The 23,054-nt window shown below is 39.5% G+C and overlaps 1 protein-coding gene across 1 annotated transcript; it reads right to left on the bottom strand.

Annotated features, from left to right (window-relative positions):
- Positions 1-1,234: 1,234 nt before the first annotated feature.
- On the bottom strand, positions 1,235-5,765 carry SLC25A4 (solute carrier family 25 member 4). Its single transcript, XM_079140610.1, has 4 exons — positions 5,536-5,765; positions 3,719-4,205; positions 3,065-3,205; positions 1,235-1,701 (listed from the first exon to the last, which is right to left on the bottom strand). The coding sequence occupies exons 1-4, from the start codon at positions 5,644-5,646 to the stop codon at positions 1,544-1,546; spliced, it is 897 nt and encodes a 298-aa protein (XP_078996736.1). The 5' UTR covers positions 5,647-5,765; the 3' UTR covers positions 1,235-1,543.
- Between the last annotated feature and the right edge of the window lie 17,289 nt (positions 5,766-23,054).

The raw sequence follows: 23,054 nt of genomic DNA, 5'->3' as shown, positions 1-23,054 counted from the left end.
CCCACACCCCCAAAATCACCTGTCATGTTAGAAAAGACATATGTCTGCCTTTCAAACTTTGTCTAGGACATAGGGACTCATTTCCTTCAGCTCAGTTACAAACTAGTTCTGTTATTAACTGGTCTTTTCCTGACTCAATGGTACTTGATTTCCCACTTGAAATTTTGTTGTTTTTCTCCTGCTAGTCAAATCCAAACAGACTTTTCCTCTAGGTCTTGATAAACTGTTATAGAAAAGAAGTTCTAACAGATAACTTTCTATTCCCATGGACCTAAATCTAGTTATTTTCTTTAAAGTTCCCTCTCCTATCCTTCCCACCCCATTTCGCGTACCCCATCCTATTTATAACCAAGATTGATTGTATCAAACATTACACCATTTAACAAGGTCATTTCACCCTTTCCCTCACTTAAGCTTCTTTCAAGCCAGGTTCCTATCTTTTGTCTCTTCCCCAGAGTCCAATAGGTATTGATTAACTGATTTTTATAAACTAATGCTTGTGCAACTCCCACCCCCACTACATTCATGGTTGAAATCCTAAACCCCTAGGGATGGGTATTAGGAGCTGAGGCCTTTGGGAGGTAATCAGATCAAGAGGGCAGAGTCCCCATCAATGGAACTGGAGCCCTTAAACAAGGGACCCCAGAGAACTCTCTTGCTTTCTTTCTTCCATGAAGACACCACAAGTCAGAAGAGGGCCCTTATCAGAACCTAAGCAAACTGATCTCAGGCTTCTGACCTTTAGAATTGTGAGAAATGAGTTTCTGTTTTATCTAAGACACCCAGTGTGTAGTACTTAGTTATTCCAGCTCAAATTAAGACAGCTTGTTTTCAGGGAATGCTGTCCACTTATCATTAAATTCGAGGTACTTGTTATTAAATTTGAGGCACCATAATTCTCCAAAGGGATTAAAATGCACTTCTATACAAAAATTCTTAAAACTGTGATGATAAAGTTTTTAGCAAAACCTCATAATTCCCAAAAGCCTACATGAAAGTGCGTAAAATAAGGTAGTGTTACGGAAGTCAGTTTAAGTCTACAGCAACTCTGAATGAGGTAAGATAAAGACAGCGCATGACTTGCTTAAGTTTGCAAACTGGAACTCATATAATATGTAGTTAGTATAGTATCTGACACAGAGAAGCTTGGCACTGATTGATAAACGAGTCATACCAGAACATACACACATATGGTCTTATTTTTGTTAATAAGAGTTCAATAAATTAGAGAACGTGCATTAAGTGGTCTTTATTGATGTTTCACATTCAGTTATTCATTATCAGTTCTTCAGTTAATTGTACAAGTATGATAAGTTATTTTCTATTTGCTGTGGAAATTTAAATGTAAAATAAATACAAAATACATTTGTGGTTTAATGAATACTCAGTGAAGCATTTTTTTTCTGAGGTCTTCCTTTCAGTCTGGTGTTATCCCAGATCTACCTTTTTATTTCCCCAGAAATAGTCTATTAAACCACATAATGGATCTGTGAACTTGTGAACCAAGTGCACTGACTCACAGTGAACTTGAGTCCTAATTACATTAGACATACTTTTTGATCTCATCATACAATACCAATACAAAAGCACCACCCATGCCTCTCAATACATTGGACCAGGCACCTTTGAAGAAAGCCTTGGCTCCTTCATCTTTGGCAATCTTCCTCCAGCAGTCAACTGTCCCCGTGTACATAATATCAGCTGTGGAGACAAACATGGGTGAGGGCTCCATAATGGAGGAAAAGACTTCCTCTGACAGGCATTGACATGCAGCATTCCCCGTTTTACAAAGTTTTATTAAGACCGGACAGGAAGCCCAGTCTTAATCACTCAACTGGACATTCTCCTTCCTTGTATAACTGCTAGGCTGGATTTCTTGTCATTCCTACTCCTCTATCTCTAGACCAGTGAAGAACAGGGCAATTCACACACTATCAGAGAGGAAGGTAGCAGGGTGGAGTGGGGGTATTATGTTGTGTGGTTGCCTTTTTTACTGACAGAACACTAAACCTAATAGATTATACTGCCTAAGATTATACAATAAATACAAAGATAAAACTATTAGGTTGAGCCATATGAAACTGCTAATTTTTTTTTTTTTTTTTTTAAGAAATGACAATTTCATACACTTCAACATATAGAAGTGAAATTTTCCTATCAAAACAGATTGCTTTGTCAGGTGTGGTGGCACACACCTGTAATCCTAGCAGCTTGGGAGGCTGAGGCAGGAGGATTGCAAGTTAAAAAAAAAAGTTAACCTTGGCATCTTAGGGAGGCCCTAAGCAATTTGATGAGACCCTGTCTCTAAACAAAATATAAAAGAAAAATAAAAGGGTGGGAGGAGGGCTGGGGATATGGCTCAGGGGTTAAATGCCCCAGGATTCAATTTCCCATACCAAACAAAACCCCCCAAAAAACAAAACAAAAATCCGTATTACTTCAGATCATCTCTCATCCAGTCAAAATGCTCTCTCTCCCACTAATACTTGAAATAAATAACTGCCAGGTGCAGTGGACCACGCCTGTGATCCCAGCAACAAGAGAGACTGAGGCAGTAAGATCACAAGTTTGAGGTCAACCTGGGCAACTTACCAAGACCCTGTCTGAAAAAACACAAAGGGCTAGGGATGTAGCTCGGTGGTAGAGTGCCTCTGGGTTCCACACCCAGCATCCACCTCCCCGACCCCCTGCACACAAAAACTAAATAAGGAAAGCATCTCCTTTTCAATGAATTAGCCAATAACTTCTTTTCCCTTGTTTTCTGCAACAAGCTCTAAGAAAAAAGGGTATAAGGTCTCCCTAATAGTGCTAGATACCTGGTTAAGTTCTCTGAGTATCTCATTTTTTTATGTTCTTATCATCTCTTTGATAAAAAGAAAAAATTCTTTTCCCTAAAGAAGCAGTTGAGAATGTTAGAGGGAATTAATTATAGTTTTCTTCCCAAAGTCCTTATCAAATAATTTTACCAATTAATTTAGAACAATGAGAACTAAAAGAAGCACTGGAGAGTGTTCTCCACAGGTAAAAAGCAAGGAAGACTTAGGTCAGCAGCGCTCACACTTACCCCCTTTCCGGCCAGACTGCATCATCATCCTACGACGAACAGTGTCAAAGGGGTAGGACACCAGACCCGCAACGGCCGTCACAGTCTGGGCAATCATCCAGCTCACAATAATGTGCACGTTCTTGGGGTCAGGCAACATCCCTGTGGGCAGAGCCAAGAAGCCAAATGGCCATGAGGGATTCCTCTCTGCAGCTCAGCAAATGCTCAGGTGAGGGGAAGACAGGTTATGGCATCCCCAACTCTAGGGGTTCTGGAAGAACCTGACCCTTGTGAAGATATCTCACATACAATGGGGAAACCAACAGAAGTTGGTTGCTGCCCTGTCTGGGTCCTGGGAAGCCAGAGCTGTGCATATGTTGAAGTTGATGTTGCTTCAGGTTAAACTGAGTAACTGATACAAATGTGTCAGAAGGGAGTTAGGCTCCTGGGCTAAGTCTCTGAATAACTCAAGCCCAGAGTTTACTCCAGTAGAGGATATGGAGAATCCTTTAGCTATTAGTTCATCCATACCACATCCCCTCCCCATGCAGAAGCCCCAGTTTAACCCAGACACTAACTAGGAAAGAACAGAATCTGTACATATAAAGTCCTTTGTGAGTTATAGGTCCCTAAGACTCTTTTCCACACGCCCTCCTTCCCCAACGCCCTTCTCACCCTTGGCAGTATCATAGACTCCGAAGTAGGCAGCTCTGTAGATAATGATGCCTTGGACAGAGACACTGAAACCCTGGTAGAGACCCTTCAGGCCATCAGACTTGAAGATCTTGGTAAGGCAATCGCCCAGGCCACTGAACTCACGCTGGTCGGCACCCTTGCCCACATCAGCAGCCAACCTGGTCCTAGCAAAGTCCAGCGGGTAGACAAAGCAGAGGGAGGTGGCCCCAGCTGCCCCACCGGAAGCCAGGTTACCGGCAAAATAGCGCCAGAACTGCTTATGCCGATCCACGCCTCCCAGGAAGATCTGCTTGTACTTGTCCTTGAAGGCGAAGTTGAGCGCTTGGGTGGGGAAGTAACGGATGACGTTGGCCAGGTTACCCCTCCAGAATGAGAGAAAGCCCTGCTCCTTGGGGATTCTCACCACGCAATCAATGATCCCTTTGTACTGTTTCTCAGCACTGATCTGTTTGCTGGCATGCTGGACCTGGGGGGAGGGGGAGGGGGGGTGACAGAGGACAAGCAAGATAGAAGGAAGGGAAGGACAGAAGAAAAAGACGTTTTGCACTTTGTTGGTGACCCCTTCCTTTTCTCCCATTCCTTCCCCCTCAGGAGGCATGCATGAGAGACACTCAATTTCCTTTTGAAAATAATATCAGGAAACCAGATATGAAGGAAATATTAATAAATGTGTTAGTTGCTTGGATAAGGAGCCAAAGGAAAAAAAAAATCCAATTTTGCCTCACTTATTTAGGGCATTTGAGGGAAACGGTTCACCCCAAAACTAAAAAGGTGATTTACTTGTGTAAAGATAGTCATTTATGACATTTTCCTTCAGGGTTTATTGGGAAATAGAACTGAATAAAGATCCCTGCTCCAAAAGGTTCCTGATTTAATGGACATGGTGAGCAAAAGGTGACAATTATTCAATGCCACTCCAGTCTCCCTGGAAATGAGGATCTGAGTAGTACTCTAACAGGAAGGAGAATAAACCCACGAGGCACTACAGTCTTAAAATTTTCAAGCAGATTATACAAGTAATCAATTCCCTGTTGTAGGCAATTTGTTGGGGTTTTTGTTTTGATAATTTGGACTCCCAAACTGGGCTATTCCCCGCTGAGAAGCCCTTGCCTTTTGGGCAGGTGGAGAAAAACCGAATAGATGCTCCCATGACTACGAACCATTCAATAACCAGGGAAGGGAGATAAAGATCTGGGCACAGGATGGGTAGGGTGCTCTGAATTTATTCCGAAAGTCGTTCCTTAATCTCTCAAAACCTGTTTCTTCGTCTAAAAAAAAAGGGGGGGGGGTGGATAATTCTTATCTTACAAAGACTGAAGATAAATGAAATAATACATATGTCTGTCTATAGCATAGTGCGTGGGACATGAAGTTCTTGAGTAATCATGAGTAAATCGATGTTTTTATTGGAAAAGGTGGATGCAGATAAGAAGGTTCAAGGGATATTGAAAATCAAAAGGTGAGGCGGGCCTAAGGAGACCTTGAGTGGAGTGTCTCTGGAGCATAATCTGGCTCGCTGTAAACCGACTCCGGGTGGGTTTCCATATATAGACACCCGAACCTTGGGCGCCACCCGACACCAGGAATCTGCTACTGACGCCGGACCTGTCACTACGCAGAGGGCACCTTCCCCTTCGCGTAGGCCGAGCCGGTGGCCTAGCACTGATTTTCTGCGGTGCCCGCGTGCCCGCGTCCCCGCGTGCCCGCGTCGCAGCGGCTCGCGCTGCATCCCGGCGCCCTGCCCCGCCCGCCCCTGGTTCGCTGCACCCGCGCCCGCGCCGGCTCGCTGTCCTTACCTGCAGCAGCAGTTTGACCCTCTCAATGGGGGCCACCGCGGTCTTGGAGACGGCAGCAGCGATGCCACCTGCCAGGAAGTCTTTTAGGAAGCTCAATGCCTGATCACCCATGATGACAGCCGGGCGCACCCAATCTGCAAGGAGCCGCGCTCTCGCTTTCGCCTACGCCCTGGCCAGGCAACGCCACCCCGTCTCCGACCCTGCGCGATGCGAAGGGGCCGGTCGCTTCGCCTGCAGCCCTCCTTATATCCCCCTCTCGGTCTCTCGCGAGAAGAGGAGGGCCCTGGACCAGCGCGCGCATTGCGCATTGGTTGAGCAGGTGCTTGGACACCCCCCTCTTCGTCCCCCTCCTATGCAGAGGGCATTGGGGGCGAAGGCGCTTCCGGGAGGCAGGGTTGGGCCGGGGGCTGTGCCTTCAGGTTGGGACATTTAAAGGGCAAATTCATGTTATCTGTCCCAGCTAGCAGCGGGAACACCATGTCACTGCAGCATGTGGGCCGCTGTATTTATAGCACAAGAGGGCTTAGCCTGGGGCCGACCTGGGCACAGACACGGGACCCGCCGCCTCAAGCAGGGCTTTCTTTAACCTCGGGCCTCCACGGGACGCGCAGCAGGCCAAGAGGTTTCTGCCTATTTTCTGCTTGGCAAAGGCCGTCCTCGCCAGAGGCAGTGCTTGGATTTGGGTCTCATCAGAGCGGTGCGCTCTGGCAAATCAATTACGATCCTCCCAAATATTCTAAAGTCACTTGATGCTGTGATTGCTTCATATAATCTGGCAATCTACTGTGCTGGAGTTCATTCAGTCGTTCAATTATTCATTCTGTTACCAAATATTTAAGTGCCCAGCATTCAGTACAGTAGGAAAGACCGGATGCAAGGGGTGGCTAGGTGAATACTTGTTTTAGCTCTGTGTGTGTGTGTGTGTGTGTGTGTGTGTGTGTGTGTGTGTGAGAGAGAGAGAGAGACCGACTCTGCATTACGGGCTTTATGAGTACATCAGTTCTCAATGGAATCTCAGCCCATATTCTGAGAAGAATGTTCTCAATCAGCTGGCGCTTTCTTGAGAGTCAGTACTGTCAACCTTTCAGAGAAGGTCGAATCCTTGGCTGTATTAACCTCTGTATAAAGTAGCTGTGGTTGGGGAGACCTATCTAGTCCCAGAAAATTGTTTACAATTAATTTTTAGAGTACATTAATGAATAAAGTACTTTTGGTTTACCTTACTTTTCTTTTCCCCTAAGGCAGCCCAAATAACCACACGGATGTTCAATACTGCAATTCCTCCCCCTGAAATGGTTACTATTAATTTTTTTGTGGTGCTGGGAATTGAACCCAGGGCCTTGTTCTTGCGAGGCAGGCACTCTACCAACTGAGCTACATCCCCAGCCCCTATTAGTTTTATCTCTAAACTCATTACTCAGTTCTTTTCCCCATGTTTGTAATGTTATCTTATATCTTTGACAGTTTATTTATTTATTTTTCACAAAAATTTCTTCTGCTTCCTGATAAATGCAGACATCATGTTAGGTGTTTGTTGAGCAGCAGCTGTGTGTCACTTGGGCCTAAAGACTTTAGTAGAGCAGAGGTCAACAGTCGGGTGCCAGAACCACAGAGAGTATGTTTTCATGCAAGGTCAGGGCAGGCTAGAGTTTGGAAATCAAGGTGAGCCTTATGAAGGCTAGGTACTATTGCAAAATTGCCAGAGGTCAGAGCAGACAGAAAAATAGAAAAATAGAACAGGCACTTATAAAGCCATTCAACAAATACTTGTTGATTGATTATGTACCAGGGGTTGAGTTTGGTCCTGTGGATTCAACAAAGTAAAACATGGTTCATCTCCCAGGTCCTTAGAGTTCAGTGTAATTTGTTCCCTGTTCAGCTTTCTTTATGTAAGTAGATTTGCATGGATCAACATAATCCACATATTAATTGTTTTTGTTATAATAGTGCTCTACATTCCATCCTGTTAATATTGAGCATTTTACTTTTAGTTGCACTTTAGAGTTGTTTCTTATTTCTGATTGTGAAAAATAATGCTGTTTTACAAACACTTTTGCACAAACTTCATTTTCTCCTTCGGTCTTTTTCTTCTTCTTATATATTTTCAAAATGGAATGGATAGGTTAAAGATTTTTAAAGTATTGTAGCTCCTGCTACCTATTGACAAATTGCACTTCAAAAATATGGACCACCATGACAGTCACGTGGCAAAATTCTTTAATCCCAGTGACTAGGGAGGCTGAGGCAGGAGGATCTCAAATTCGAGTCAGCCTTGGCAACTCAGCAAGACCCTCAGCAACTTAGGGAGAAACTGTCTCAAAATAAAAAATGAAAAGAACTGGGGATGTGGCAAAGCACCCCTCCAGGTTCAATCCCCAGTACCAAAAGAAAAAAAAAAAAAAAAAGAAAAGAAATATGAACACATCAGTAATGTAGATGGGCTCTGGTTTCTTTTCTTTTCTTTAAGCATCTTTTAGTTATTTGTGCCATTTATGAATTCTAATCTGCATCTCTTTAATCACTAGGAAACTATATTCTATATGGTCCAATTTAATTTGGCAGGACTTACCTTTTATGTAAACTTTTAATCTTCCTTGACCACTGCTAGAGTGAAAGCAGAGTACTATCGATATTAACAACAGTTCTTTGTATATTTTGGGCAGTAAATATGTGTTTATTATTATTCATTTTGTTCTCCTTTGACATTTATTTTATCATATTGCTCTATCAGTGATATATATTTAAATAGGAACCAATCTTTATGAGCATCTTTGTGTTTTGATGTAAATGTATTGTTCTTATAGATATATTGGTGTGTTTGCCCTCATAGATATATGGGCCTATTTTCTTCTGCTTTAGGAAGAAAAATACTTTTTGGTTATTTTTAAAAAGTCCAGCACTACATTATAGATAGTAAGAAGATATAGACCCAATTTCACTTTTCTTCATACCATTTTGAACTATTTCTTAAGTAGACATTCCTTCTTTTTTAAAAAGAATACATTTTAATTGTTGATGGACCTTTATTTTATCTATTTATTTATTTATTTCTATGTAGTGCTGAGAATCAAACCCAGTGCCTCACACGTGCTAGGCAAGCACTCTACCATGGAACCACAACCCCAGCCCATAAGTAAACATTCCTTCTATTATTTGTCTTATACTACTGATTCTAATTTGTCACAAATTAAGTCCTTATAATAGCTTTAATTTATGAAATCTCCATACTATGATATACTTTCCTGGTCACTGTTCTTTAAAAAGACATATGAGTCTACAAATACTTAAAAAATAGAAAGTTTTGTGTGCTTATGTATCTGGAGTTATTTTTATTGTGAAGTTGTTCAAGTATTAAACACCAAGACAAGATTTTTAACAGATGTTTAAATCAAATTGAATATTAGCTTAATGTTTTCATTCAGAAAGTATTATCATCTTTATTATGCTTAATTTCATCAATCATAATATTGAATACTTTCTGAGTAGAAGATATTTCTCTTTGGCTGTTCTGCAATTGTCCTGTTACCTACGGGAAGTTATTGCTGGAATTATTGACAGGTGGTTTTCCAAAGAAGCCCATGCACTGTCCTCTTCCTCCATGGACTTTCTCAGAAAAAAGACCTCAGATGCCCTCAGGAGCATGAGCTGCCTGTGATCACAAGATGCAAGTATCATTTACACAGGCCCGGGAGAGAATGGTGCTCTACAGAACATGCGTCGCCCGCCAGCCCAGTGCTCAGTGACTCTCTGCCAGCATGAGAATGAACAAGGCAGCTAGAAGATAAGAGAAAACTCTGCTTTCCAATATGGCATGGCATCCTGGAGACCATAGGACAGGGCTCCCTAGAAATAACAGTGTGGTGAGCTCATTGCTTGGATTTTCAGGGGAAGCTTTTACAGGATCCATCTCTTTTACCAAATTGGGAATATCAAATGGAAGCTATTAATGAGTAAAACTCCTAAGAAAAAAAGAAAATATAAGGATTTGCTGATGGTGGTGATGATGTCATGCCTGAGTGCCGATATACACCTAATATTGATAGGAATTAGAACATACCACATGGAAAACTTCAGTATTAAGCAGAGAGTATCAGAATTTTACATTTGTATAGGACTACAGGCAAATTGCTGAATGTCAAAGGTACTTAGTAGACACCTTCACCTTGACACACTGCTCTGAAAGGACAGAACAAAATAAATGAGTATTTTCCCACAGTTCTTGCTCAGGTGAGCTTATGAATTAGAACAATACCTCAATTAATACATTCTTTATAATCACACACACACACACACACACACACACACACACACACATCTTCTGAAATCATGAATATTCATGCAAAATGCACCAACCACCGGCAGTTAGCTAATGCAGAGCAAAATTATGAAATCACAATATTTGTCTTTTTTTTTTTAACCCCAATTATTTTTTCTAGAACATTTTTACCTTTTCATGATCAATTAATTCCCTTGGGTATCCATTTCCCTCCTACTCTTTCCCACCAGAATTAAGATGATCTAAACCATTTAAATCCAGCTCATTCATTCATTTTTCCCCACTTTCCCTCTCTAAGAGCCTCATGGAGTGCCTACTCTAGACCCCAAACACTCTAGCAACCTGCAGAGACAGAACTCAGAGAGTGAGGAGCCACCCTGGAGAAGCACACCTGCCGGGAACAGGCACTGTGCTGCCTACAGGGCCGTTCCAATGCAGGATGAGAAGCCTCTCCACAGAGGCTTTGCTTATATTTTTGGGCGAATGACCTTTATCATGCTACTTGGGTTAGAACTTGCATTTTAACATTTTATGAATGTTTTTGAAACAAAACATTTGTTAGGAGAATTTGGAGTCTTATTAAAGGAGATAGAGTGTGGTAGAAGGTTGGGAATTCCCTGATTCATAGAAAAAATAGTCAAAGGGACTCTCCTAGAAGAACCTATGTTTCCTGGAGAAATTGAGTCAGTCTGGCCCATTGGTTGCTGGAGGCAGGGAAGCCTGGGTCCTCAGCTGTACCACTAACTCCCTCGAACACAGGCAGATCCTGTACTTCCTCAAGATAGATTCACAACTTCCCTTCTCCTATTCCCAATCTTAGCATCCCCTTATTTTATCTAAGACTCCAACACATGTATTTAATATTTTATGATATAATTAAATTTATAATGGCTTCCCACTGTAATGATCCACGCTCCTTGTTGACATCTTCCATTTTATTGCCATGCAACCTCTGTGAATGAAGCTATCACTCATTGGAGTTGAATTAATTGATCTTCTAAGTACACGTTAAAGTGGCTTTCCTAGTGTTTAATGTTTCATACCTCCTATCAATCATTTTTTTAAAAAATACTGTTTAGTTGTCGATGGACCTTTATTTTATTTATTTATTTATTTATTTATGTGTGGTACTGAGAATCAAACCCAGTGCCTCACACATGCTAGGCAAGTGCTCTACTACTGAGCCACAACCACAGCCCCCATCAATCATTTTTAAAAGTATAACCTGTTATTAAAACCAGTGTTAAATGAATTTTTATCATCTATACTATCAAAGAACACATTTTGCTCTTCCAATGTGTAAGGGTTTTTCATACCATGATATGCTTTCTTTTGCCCCAGGATACTTTCCTCAATCGGCCAGACATTCTGGGTCACTGTCACAAGAAAAAGAGAACACTTGTAAAGCAAAGAAAGGAGAAACTGTTCTTGGCATTATCATTTCCAAAGGAAGAGAAAAAATTCAAGTATACGCAGTAGATTGAGTAGAATACCAAAGGGAAGGAAAAGATTTCTGCCCACCCATCCTTCCAAAGATTACAAGGAGCTTTCCCAAACCTGGGAGAAAGGAAAGAGATGAAGGGAAAACAAAGAACAAGATGCAAGTCTGGTTCCCCAAGAAACAAGGGCTCTGTATTCTGCCCCAGTCCATGGAAACTGCAAGATGCTGGGGAAGAAATCGCTGGGTGGGGTTTTAGTACACAGGGCAGAGGCAACCCCACAGCTAGTCCAGTGATGATCCCAGAGCAGAGGAACAAAGCCCAGCACATGCAATTTAGCTGGCTGGTGTGGTGGACCAAAAAATCCCCATTAAATTCTGCCTGACACTGTGTGTTTTCAGGAGCCGCAGAATAACACAGGGTTTCTAAGGACACCAAAGTTGGCTTAGAGCAAGCCAGACCTGGTTGGAAGTGAGGAACGTGTCAGAAGTGACCTTTATGGAACCATGACTTTGGACCAGAGGGAAAAGGACCTGGCAGTTCATACAGCATGGACAGATGGAGAGCCAGACCAAATGTCCCTCCCTGTCCCCTCCTTAGCCCTGTAGAAACCTCTGGAATTTAAATGCCATTCATTGGAAAGCACAGTGAGAAAAGGAGATGAAAACTGTTTCCACCACTTGGTAGAATGCAGTCTTTTAATAAAAATTAAGTTGTCTTGCACTGCGAAGTTTGCTGACCAATACTTGTTCTTGCTATAGTATTTGCTTATTTGCAAAAGACGACTTGTACTAAAGACGTCAGAATTTTAAAAACTCTATGCTGTTCCTCATTTCATCAAGCATGTTTCTTTAAGGAGGAGATTCAGATTTAAATAAAAGACTAAATTATCTTCCTACTAGCTGGAATTACATACATGCCACAATGCCCAATTCTGTATTCAACTTCTAAAGCAATAGTTCTCAAATTCTTTTAATGATGGAACACTTGGGAATCAGTGTGATTATTTTGTGTGTGTGTAACAATATGAAATATATAGAATTTCATCATATAAACTAAGAGTAATTATATTAGCAGAAACACTATTCTCTATAATCTGTGTCTGCCATATAAAACCATAGATATTTTAATAGTGGGTTAATTAATTTCTCCTTGGAGGTCTGTCAACTATTCCTTTATATGTTTCAAGGCTTTGTTTGGATCTAAAGGCATGAAAGACATGAACTGTTATTTTTTGTGTGTGTGAATTAAATTTTTTCTCATTAAGTTGTGGTCTTTTTTATTTGTAACAGTACTTTTGTCCTAAAGTTTTCCCCCCTAAATTAATGGAGCAATACCTGCTTCTCTTTAGTTTGTAAATCCTTGGTTTTTCTTTTCTATTCCATTCTTTATGCTTTAGGCATGTCTTCTGAAGACCATTATATTTTCTTTTCCCTTTAAAAAAAAAAAAGTCCAAGTTGAAACTAGGCATGGTGGTGCATGCCTGTAATCCCAGGGACTTGAGAGCCTGAAGCAGGAGGATTGCAAGTTCAAGGCCAGTCTCTGCAACATTTCAAGAATCTCAGCAACTTAGTCAGCTTGATGGTAAAGTGACCCTGGCTTCAATCCCCAGTATCACCCCCTCCAAAAAAAAAAAAAAAAACCTCTACTCTTTTAAATAAAGAGATTAGAGTCTGAATTCATTTCCATTTTTCATGACCACTGGTGTTTTTTAAGTTTTATTTTGAAATAATTATGGATTCAAAGGATATTGTGAGGGAATGACTGCACATATTATAAGTCTCTTCCCCTGCTATCTTATGCTTTCAATTTGTCCTGCTTTTGGATGTAGTGAAAATTTCCACTACTTACTTACCAGTCCTATGCAAACCACTCTGTTTCTGAATTACACATCAAAGAGTTGATAACTCCATAACTGTTACTAGTTTAGGTGGCTACTACTTTGCTGGGTTCTGAGGGTGCCAAGTTTCTCCTCTTGACATATGTAGGCACAGTTTCTCAGGGCCGTGACGCTATTTTATCATTGCTTTGGAAAATATTAAAGTCAAGTTATTTGCTTGCCATGACAAAGTTCTGCTCTGGAATTTGGATTTCATTACATTATTCATTTTTGCCACTAGAGGGAGACCACATACAGCTGTTCACAAAAGAAGAGCCTAAATTTCTGATCTTAAAAACATTTCAATAGGATACACATTAAAGGGAAGAAAAATCCCTCCATACATTTAAGACCTATAAATGTAACCTCAAAATAGTGGACAAAAAGAATTAAGTCAAAGCAAAAAAATCATCAAGTGGGAGAAGAATGCAAGACCCAAGAGTATGCTACCACAAGCAATTCACCTCAAATGGGAAGATGTAAACAAGTTAAAGGTGGAAAGACAAAGATATAATAGGAAGAAAAAATAAAAAGGGATAAAAAATTCATTTTATAGAGGGCATCACAATCATAAATCTCTGTGCATCTAATACAAAGCTTCAAGATGAGTGAAATAAAAACTGGCATAACAGGGCTGGGATTGCAGCTCAGTGGTAGAGCACTCTGCTGGGTTTGATTCTCAGCACTGCATATAAATAAATAAAAATAAATATCCATCAACAAATAAAAAATGTTTAAAAAAAAAAAAACAGAAACAAACAAACAAAAAAAATCCTGATATAACACCAAGGAGAGAGAGACAAATCCACAGAGATTTAAATAGCTCTGTATTCCCTTCTTAGGGCTGCTATAACAAATTACCACAAACCAGATAGCTTAACACATCAAAAATGATTCTCTTGTGGTTCTGAAACTAGGAGTCAATATCAAGTTGCCAGCAGACCTGTGTTCTCTCTGAAAACTTTAGTGGAGGATTCTTCCTTGTACCAATAGCTGTCCTTTGAGATTAATAAAACCGATATGCCTCTAGCCAGACTGATGACAAAAAAAGTTATCAGGACAGAGGTAATGTTACTCGTCTGTAGATATTGAAAGGATAATATGGAAATTTTATGCATAACTTCTGCTAATAAATTCAATAACTTGATTTGAAAGAACAAATTCCTTGAAAGAACAAAGCTCATTCAAGAAGACACAGGTAATGTGGATAGTCCTACACTATTGAAGAAATTGAATGTGTACTTTAAAACCTTTCCATAAATAAAATGTCAGGCTTTACAGGGGAATTCTACCAAAGATTTAATGAATAAGTAATAACGATTCTACAAATATTCTTCCTAAAGGTCAAAAAATGAGAGACTCATTTTTTGAGGCCAGTGTTATCCTGATTCCAAAAAAAGAATAGATATTTCAGGAAAAGAAAGTGGCAAACTTCTTAACATTTTAGCAAATTGAACCCATAAATATATTAAAATATTATATATCATGGCCAACAGGGAGTTTATTCCAGAAGGTCAAGGTTAGTTTAACATTAAAAAATTAATTGACACTGATCATCTTGTTTACAAACTAAAAAAGAAAACAAAAAACAAAAAAAAACCCAAGGAAGCAGAAAAAGCCTTTGACAAATTCAACATCCACTCCTAATTTAAAACAAACAAACAAACAAAAACCTCTCCTCAAACTAGAAATGGAAAGTAAATTTCTTAATCTGATAAAGGGCATTTATGAAAACCTAAAACTAATGTCATGCCTAACAGCAAAAGACTAAATGATTTCTCCTAAGAACATCCTCTCTCACCACATTTATTCAACATTGTGCTCAGGCACCTATGTTTGAACGAAAAGAGATTTTATTCACCATTTTTGTTTACAAATGGCTGGATCATGTATATAGAAAATTTGTTGGAATCCACAGAAAAAGCTACTAGAACTAATACACTAATTTAGCAAGATTCAAAATCAATGCAAAACATAAAATGGTATTTCTATATGCTATCGTGAACACCTGGAAATTGATTAAAATAACATTTATAGTGGTATCAAAATGTGAAATATTTTCAGTAATACATCTGACAAAATAGAGCCAAAGTAATCCCAATCAAGACCTCTGCATGTCACAAAACTCAACTCAAAATGGACAAGGACCTGGGAATTAGACCAGAGACGCTGCACCAAAGAGAAGAAAAAGTAGACCCGAATCTTCATCATATTGGCTTAGCATCAGTCTTCCTTAACAAGACTCCCAAAGCACAAGAAATAAAAGCAACAATCAATAAATGGAATGAATTCAAACTAAAAAACTTTTTCCCAGCAAAGGAAACAATCAATAATGGGAAGAGAGAGCCTACAGAGTGGGAGAAAATCTTTTCCACACACGCTCTGGATGTAGCACTAATCTCCAGAATTTATAAAGGACTCAAAAATCTTTTTTTATTTTATTTTTTATTGTAAACAAATGGGGTACAACTTGTTTCTCTGTTTGTACATGAAGTAGAGGTGTACCATTTGTGTAATCATACATTTACATAGGGTAATGGTGTTTGATTCATTGTTATTTCCCCCCCCATCCCTCCCACCCCTCTTTTCCCTCTATACAGTCCCTCCTTCCTCTATTCTTGCCTCCCTCCCACCCCCCATTATGTATCATCATCCGCTTATCAGTGAGATCATTCGTCCTTTGTTTTTTTGAGATTGGCTTATCTAGGACTCAAAAATCTTAACACCAAAAATACAAAGAACCCAATCAATAAATGGGCTAAGGAACTGAGCAGATACTTCACAGAAGAAGATATATAGGCCATCAACAAATATATGAAAAAGTGTTCAACATCTCTAGTAATTAGAGAAATGCAAATCAAAACTACCCTAAGAGTTCATCTAACTTCTAATTGACCTGTGGCTATTATCAAGAATACAGGGGCTGGGGAGATAGCTCAGTCAGTAGAGTGCTTGCCTTGTAAGCACAAGGCCCTGGGTTCGATCCCCAGCACCAAAAAAAAAAAAAAAAAAAAAAGAATACAGGCAACAATAGATGTTGGCAAGGATGTGCTGGTGGGATTGCAAACTGGTGCAGCTACTCTGGAAAGCAGTATGGAGATTCCTCAGAAAACTTGGAATGAACCCACCATTTGACCAAGCTATCCCACTCCTTGGCCTAAACCCAAAGGACTTAAGATCAGTATACTATAGCAATACAACCACATCAATGTTTATAGCCGCACTATTCACAATAACTCGATTGTGGAACCAACCTAAATACCCTTCAGTAGATGAATGGATAAAGAAGCTGTGGTATATATACACAATGAAATATTACTCAGTCATAAACAATAAAATTATGGCATTTGCAAATAAATTAATGGAGTTGGAGAATATCATGCTAAGCCAATCCCAAAAAACCAAAGACTGAATGTTTTCTCTGATAAGTGGATCCTGATACATAATGGGATGGGGGAAGAGGTAAGGGAAGAATGGAGAAACTTTGGATTGTACAGGGAAATGAGGGGAGGGGAAGGAGAGAGGAAAGATGGTGGAATGAGACAAACATCATGACCCTATGTACATTTATGATTACACGAATGGCGTGACTCTACATCATGTACAACTAGAGAAATGAAAAGTTGTGTTCCATTTGTGTACAATGAATCAAAATGCATTCTGCTGTCATGCATAACTAAATAGAACAAACAATAAAAAAGAGATCTCTGTATGTCATTTTTTTGGTAGAAATTGAAAAACTGGTTGTAAAATTCATGTGGAAAAGCAAAAGATGGAATAGCCCAAACAACTTTGAAAAAGTAGAACTAAAAGGACTAACAATTCCTGATTTCAAGACATTTTAAAGCTAAATTAACTGAAACAGTATGCTGTTGGTACTAAGTTAGATATCAGATGCATTCAGAATTGAATGTGAGAACAAAAATAGGCCTACACATACATAAACAATTGCTTTTTTTTGGGGGGGGGGGGGGGGTTGGGGGCTTGCCATGTGGGCTGTGCCAGGATGGTGCCTGGTGGCCTGCCAGAGATTGTTTTAATCACATCGGCAGTGAGGAGGTTGATTAATATAAGCACACCCAGGTATTTTGTCATTGGCCGTAGTCAATTAAGTTCACACACACAACCCGTGCACAGGTGTTCCTGAGTGCTCCTGCTCGGGCCTGCTCATTTTAACCTTTGCCGTGATAGGGCAGCTGGCTCCTCGTCTGATCTCAACTGGCAAGGCCCCACCCTCCGCCTCCTGGAGGGAATATAAGCGGGAAAGAAGAAGCAAAAAAAGAAGCAACTAGCAGAGAGAAGCAGCAAGCAGTAAGAAGCAGGCAGTGGCAGAAGGCAGATTGTAGAGCGGAGAACTGAGCACCTCAGATAGATAGCACCTAGTTCACAGGATGCAAGACCCACTCTAAGAAGAAGCAGCAGAACTCTAAGAAGAAATAGATCCCTGATAAGTGTAGCAAGCCTCTCTTTCTCTAAAAACTTCCTCTAAAAGCAAAGTCTCTCTTTCTTTTTTTTTTTTTTTTTTTTTTTTTATTGTAAACAAATGGGATACATGTTGTTTCTCTGTTTGTACATGGCGTAAAGGCATACCATTTGTGTAATCATAAATTTACATAGAGCAATGTTGTTTGATTCATTCTGTTATTTTTTTCCCTTCCCCCCACCCCTCCCACCCCTCTTTACCCTCTATACAGTAGTACCTTCCTCTATACTTGCCCCCCTCCCTAACCCTAACTCTAACCCTTCCCTCCCCCCCATTATGTGTCAACCTCCACTTATTAGCGATATCATTCGTCCTTTGGCTTTTTGAGATTGGCTTATCTCACTTAGCATGATATTCTCCAATTTCATCCATTTGCCTGCAAATGTCATAATTTTATCATTCTTTATGGCTGAGTAATATTCCATAGTATATATATACCACAGTTTCTTTATCCACTCATCAATTGAAGGGCATCTAGGTTGGTTCCACAGTCTGGCTATTGTGAATTGAGCAGCTATGAACATTGATGTGGCTGTATTTCTGTAGTATGCAGATTTTAAGTCCTTTGGGTATAGGCCAAGGAGTGGGATAGCTGGGTCAAATGGTGGTTCCATTCCAAGTTTTCTAAGGAATCTCCACACTGCTTTCCATAGCGGCTGCACTAATTTGCAGCCCCACCAGCAGTGTATGAGTGTACCTTTCTCCCCACATCCTCGCCAACACCTGTTGTTGCTCGTATTCTTGATAATCGCCATTCTAATTGGGGTGAGATGGAACCTTAGGGTGGTTTTGATTTGCATTTCTCTTATTACTAGAGATGTTGAACATTTTTCCATATGTTTGTTGATTGCTTGTAGATCTTCTTCTGTGAAGTGTCTATTCATTTCCTTAGCCCATTTGTTGACTGGACTGTTTGAATTCTTGGAGTAGAGTTTTTTGAGTTCTTTATAGATTCTGGAGATTAGTGCTCTATCTGAAGTATGATTGGCAAAGATATTCTCCCACTCTGTAGGCTCTTTCTTCGCATTGCTGATAGTTTCCTTTGCTGAGAGAAAGCTTTTTAGTTTGAATCTATCCCAGTGGTTGATTCTAGCTTTTATTTCTTGTGCTATGGGAGTCCTGTTAAGGAAGTCTGGTCCTAGATCAACAAGGTGAAGATTTGGACCTACTTTTTCTTCTATAATCTGCAGGGTCTCTGGTCTGATTCCGAGGTCCTTAATCCATTTTGAGTTTAGTTTCGTGCATGGTGAGAGATATGGGTTTAGTTTCATTCTGTTGCATATGGATTTCCAATTCTCCCAGCACCATTTGTTGAAGAGGCTATCTTTTCTCCATTGCATATTTTTGGCCCCTTTGTCTAGTATGAGAAAATTGTATTTATTTGGGTTTGTGTCCGTGTCCTCTATTCTGTACCATTGATCTACCTTTCTATTTTGGTACCAATACCATGCCGTTTTTGTTACTATTGCTTTGTAGTAGAGTTGAAGATCTGGTATTGCAATACCCCCTGTTTCACTCTTCCTGCTAAGGATTGCTTTAGCTATTCTGGGTTTCTTATTCTTCCAGATGAATTTCATAATTGCCTGCTCTATTTCTGTAAGGTACGTCATTGGGATTTTAATTGGAATTGCATTGAATTTGTATAGCACTTTAGGTAGTATGGCCATTTTGACAATATTAATTCTTCCTATCCAAGAACAGGGAAGATCTTTCCATCTTCTAAGGTGTTCTTTAATTTCTTTCTTTAGTGTTGTATAGTTCTCATTGTAGAGGTCTTTCACCTCTTTTGTGAGATTGATTCCCAAGTATTTTATTTTTTTCGAGGCTATTGTGAATGGGGTAGTTTTCCTAATTTCTCTTTCTGAAGATTCATCACTTATGTATAAAAATGCGTTGGATTTATGGGCATTGATCTTGTAACCTGCTACTTTACTGAAATCACTTATGAGTTCTAAGAGTTTTCTGGTGGAATTTCCAGGTTCCTCTAAATATATAATCATGTCATCAGCGAACAGGGATAGTTTGAGTTCTTCTTTTCCAATTCGTATCCCTTTAATTTCTTTGGTTTGTCTAATTGCTCTGGCCAGAGTCTCAAGAACGATGTTGAATAGAAGTGGTGAAAGAGGGCATCCCTGCCTTGTTCCAGTTTTTAGGGGGAATGCTTTCAGCTTTTCACCATTTAGAATGATATTAGCCATGGGCTTAGCATAAATGGCCTTTACAATGTTAAGGAATGTTCCCACTATCCCTATTTGTTCTAGTGTTTTGAGCATGAAGGGGTGCTGTATTTTATCAAATGCTTTTTCTGCGTCTATTGAAATAATCATGTGATTCTTGACTTTAAGTCTATTAATATGGTGAATTACGTTTATTGATTTCCTGATGTTGAACCAACCTTGCATCCCTGGGATGAAACCCACTTGATCATGGTGCACTATCTTTTTAATATGTTTTTGTATGCGATTTGCTAAAATTTTGTTGAGAATTTTTGCGTCGATGTTCATTAAGGATATTGGTCTGAAATTTTCTTTCCTTGATGAGTCTCTGTCTGGTTTAGGTATCAGTGTGATATTGGCTTCATAGAATGAGTTTGGGAGGGTTCCCTCCTCTTCTATTTTATGGAATACTTTGAGAAGTATTGGAATGAGCTCTTCCTTAAAGGTTTTGTAGAACTCGGCTGAGAACCCATCTGGTCCCGGACTTTTCTTTGTTGGTAGGCTTTTGATGACTTCTTCTATTTCAGTACTTGAAATTGGTCTATTTAAATTGTTTATGTCCTCCTCATTCAGTTTAGGCAATTCATATGTCTCTAGAAACCTGTTGATGTCTTCGAAATTTTCTATTTTGTTGGAGTATAGATTTTCAAAATAGCTTCTAATTATGTTTTGTATTTCCATCCTGTCTGTAGTGATATTTCCTTGTTCATTCCGAATTTTAGTGATCTGGGTTTTCTCTCGTCTTCTCTTTGTTAGTGTGGCTAAAGGTTTATCAATTTTGTTTATTTTTTCGAAGAACCAACTATTTATTTTGTCAATTTTTTGTATTGTTTCTTTTGTTTCAATTTCATTGATTTCAGCTCTGAGTTTAACAATTTCCTGTCTTCTACTACTTTTGGTGCTGTTCTGTTCTTCTTTTTCTAAGGCTTTGAGCTGTAGTGTTAGGTTGTTTATTTGTTGAGTTTTACTTCTTTTATTAAATGCGCTCCATGAAATAAATTTCCCTCTAAGTACTGCTTTCATAGTGTCCCAGAGGTTTTGATATGATGTTTCTTTGTTCTCATTTACCTCTAAGAATTTTTTAATTTCCTTCTTAATATCTTCTGTTATCCATTCATCATATAATAGCATATTGTTTAACCTCCAGATGTTGGAATAGTTTCTGTGTTTTACTCTTTCATTTATTTCTAACTTCAATCCATTATGATCTGATAGAATACATGCTAGTGTCTCTATCTTCTTGTATTTGCTAACATTAGCTTTGTGGCATAATATATGGTCTATTTTAGAGAAGGATCCATGTGCTGCTGAGAAGAAAGTGTATTCACTCTTGGTTGGATGGAATATTCTATAAATGTCCGTTAAGTCTAAATTATTGATTGTGTTGTTGAGATCTATGGTTTCTTTGCTCAATTTTTGTCTGGAAGATCTGTCCAGTGGTGAGAGCGGCGTGTTAAAATCTCCTAGTATTATTGTGTTGTGGTCTATTTGGTTTCTGAAATTGAGAAGGATTTGTTTGACATACATAGATGAGCCACTGTTTGGGGCATAGATGTTTATGATTGTTATATCTTGCTGATTTATGCTTCCCTTAAGCAGTATGAAATAACCTTCTCTATCCCTTCTGACTAACTTTGGCTTGAAGTCCACATTATCGGAAATGAGGATGGATACTCCAGCTTTTTTGCTGAGTCCATGTGCATGGTATGTTTTTCCCCATCCTTTCACCTTTAATCTATGGGTATCTTTTTCTATGAGGTGAGTCTCTTGCAGGCAACATATTGTTGGATCTTTCTTTTTAATCCAGTCTGCCAGTCTATGTCTTTTGATTGATGAATTCAGGCCATTAACGTTCAGGGTTATTATAGAGAAATGATTTGGTTTCCCGGTCATTTGGTTCATTTTTAAAATTTTGTTTATTTATTTGTTTGACACAACTTGTTTCCTCCTTTATTTGACAATTCCTTTAGGATAATTCCTCCCTTTGCTGATTTGCTTCTTTGTTTTTCATCTCTTCCTCATGGAATATTTTGCTGAGAATGTTCTGTAATGCTGGCTTTCTTTTTGTAAATTCTTTTAGCTTTTGTTTATCATGGAAGGATTTTATTTCATTGTCAAATTTGAAGGTAAGTTTTGCTGGGTATAAGATTCTTGGTTGGCATCCATTTTCTTTCAGGGCTTGAAAAATGTTGTTCCAGGCCCTTCTAGATTTTAGGGTCTGGATTGAAAAATCTGCTGATATCCGTATTGGTTTCCCCCTGAATGTAATTTGGTTCTTTTCTCTCACAGCCTTTAAATTCTGTCTTTATTTTGTATGTTAGGTATTTTCATTATAATGTGCCTTGGTGTGGGTCTGTTGTAATTTTGTGTATTTGGAGTCCTGTAAGCCTCTTGAACTTGATTTTCCATTTCATTCTTCAGATTTGGGAAATTTTCTGATATTATTTCATTGAATAGGTTGTTCATTCCTTTGGCTTGTTTCTCTAGGCCTTCCTCAAAGTCTCTCTTTCTATAAGCAAAGCCTGTTTTTCTCTCAAAGCTTCTCTTCCTCTAAAATCAAGCAAGCCTCTCTTTCCTCAATAAGCTAGGGAATAAGCAAGCAAGCAAGGAAGCAAGACAGAAATAGAAGTAGTTTATTCCCAGTCCGCCTCCGATAAATACCCGCACAATTGTTGCTGCAGGTGGTAACAAACATCCACCGGATTGTTGCCACAGGCGGTGACAGGGAGGCACTAGGGATTGAACCTAGGGGTATTTTATCACTGAGCTACATCCCCAACCCTTCTCATTTTTTGTTTTGAAATAGGGTCTTGCTAAGTTGCTTAGGGCCTGGTTAAATTGCTGAGACTGGCCTCAACACTGAGCTCCTACTGCTGGGGTTATGGGTCTGTGCTACCCTACCCAGCTGAACACTTGAATTTGACAAAGGTACAAAGTAATTCAGTGTTGAAAGAATGGTAGTTTCAACAAATGGTACCGGAACCATTGCATATCTATATTTAAACAAAATAGAACCGGACTCCATAATTCATACCATATATAAAAATTAACACAAACGAAGCATAGATCTAAATGTAAAACCCAAATCATAAAACGTCAGGAAGAAAACATAGAAGTAAATATTTGTGACTTTGCGTTAGGCAGTGGCACACACCTACAATCCCAGAGACTCAGGAGGATGAGGCAGGAGGACTGCAAGTTAGAGACCAGCCTGAGCAATTTAGGG

The sequence above is a fragment of the Sciurus vulgaris genome, assembly GCF_902686455.1.
Source record: "Sciurus vulgaris genome assembly, chromosome: 5".
NCBI lineage: Eukaryota > Metazoa > Chordata > Mammalia > Rodentia > Sciuridae > Sciurus > Sciurus vulgaris.
The sequence above is the reverse complement of the archived record's forward strand: the minus strand, read 5'-3'. Positions and strand labels throughout refer to the sequence as shown.

Excerpts from the sequence above, each read along its gene's own strand:
- SLC25A4 (XM_079140610.1), bottom strand. The coding sequence starts at position 5,646 with ATGGGTGATCAGGCATTGAGCTTCCTAAAAGACTTCCTGGCAGGTGGC. Across the intron at positions 4,206-5,535 it reads GGGTCAAACTGCTGCTGCAG|GTCCAGCATGCCAGCAAACA; the intron begins GTAAGGACAGCG and ends CCCTCCCCCCAG. Across the intron at positions 1,702-3,064 it reads GCAGTCTGGCCGGAAAGGGG|CTGATATTATGTACACGGGG; the intron begins GTAAGTGTGAGC and ends TTGTCTCCACAG.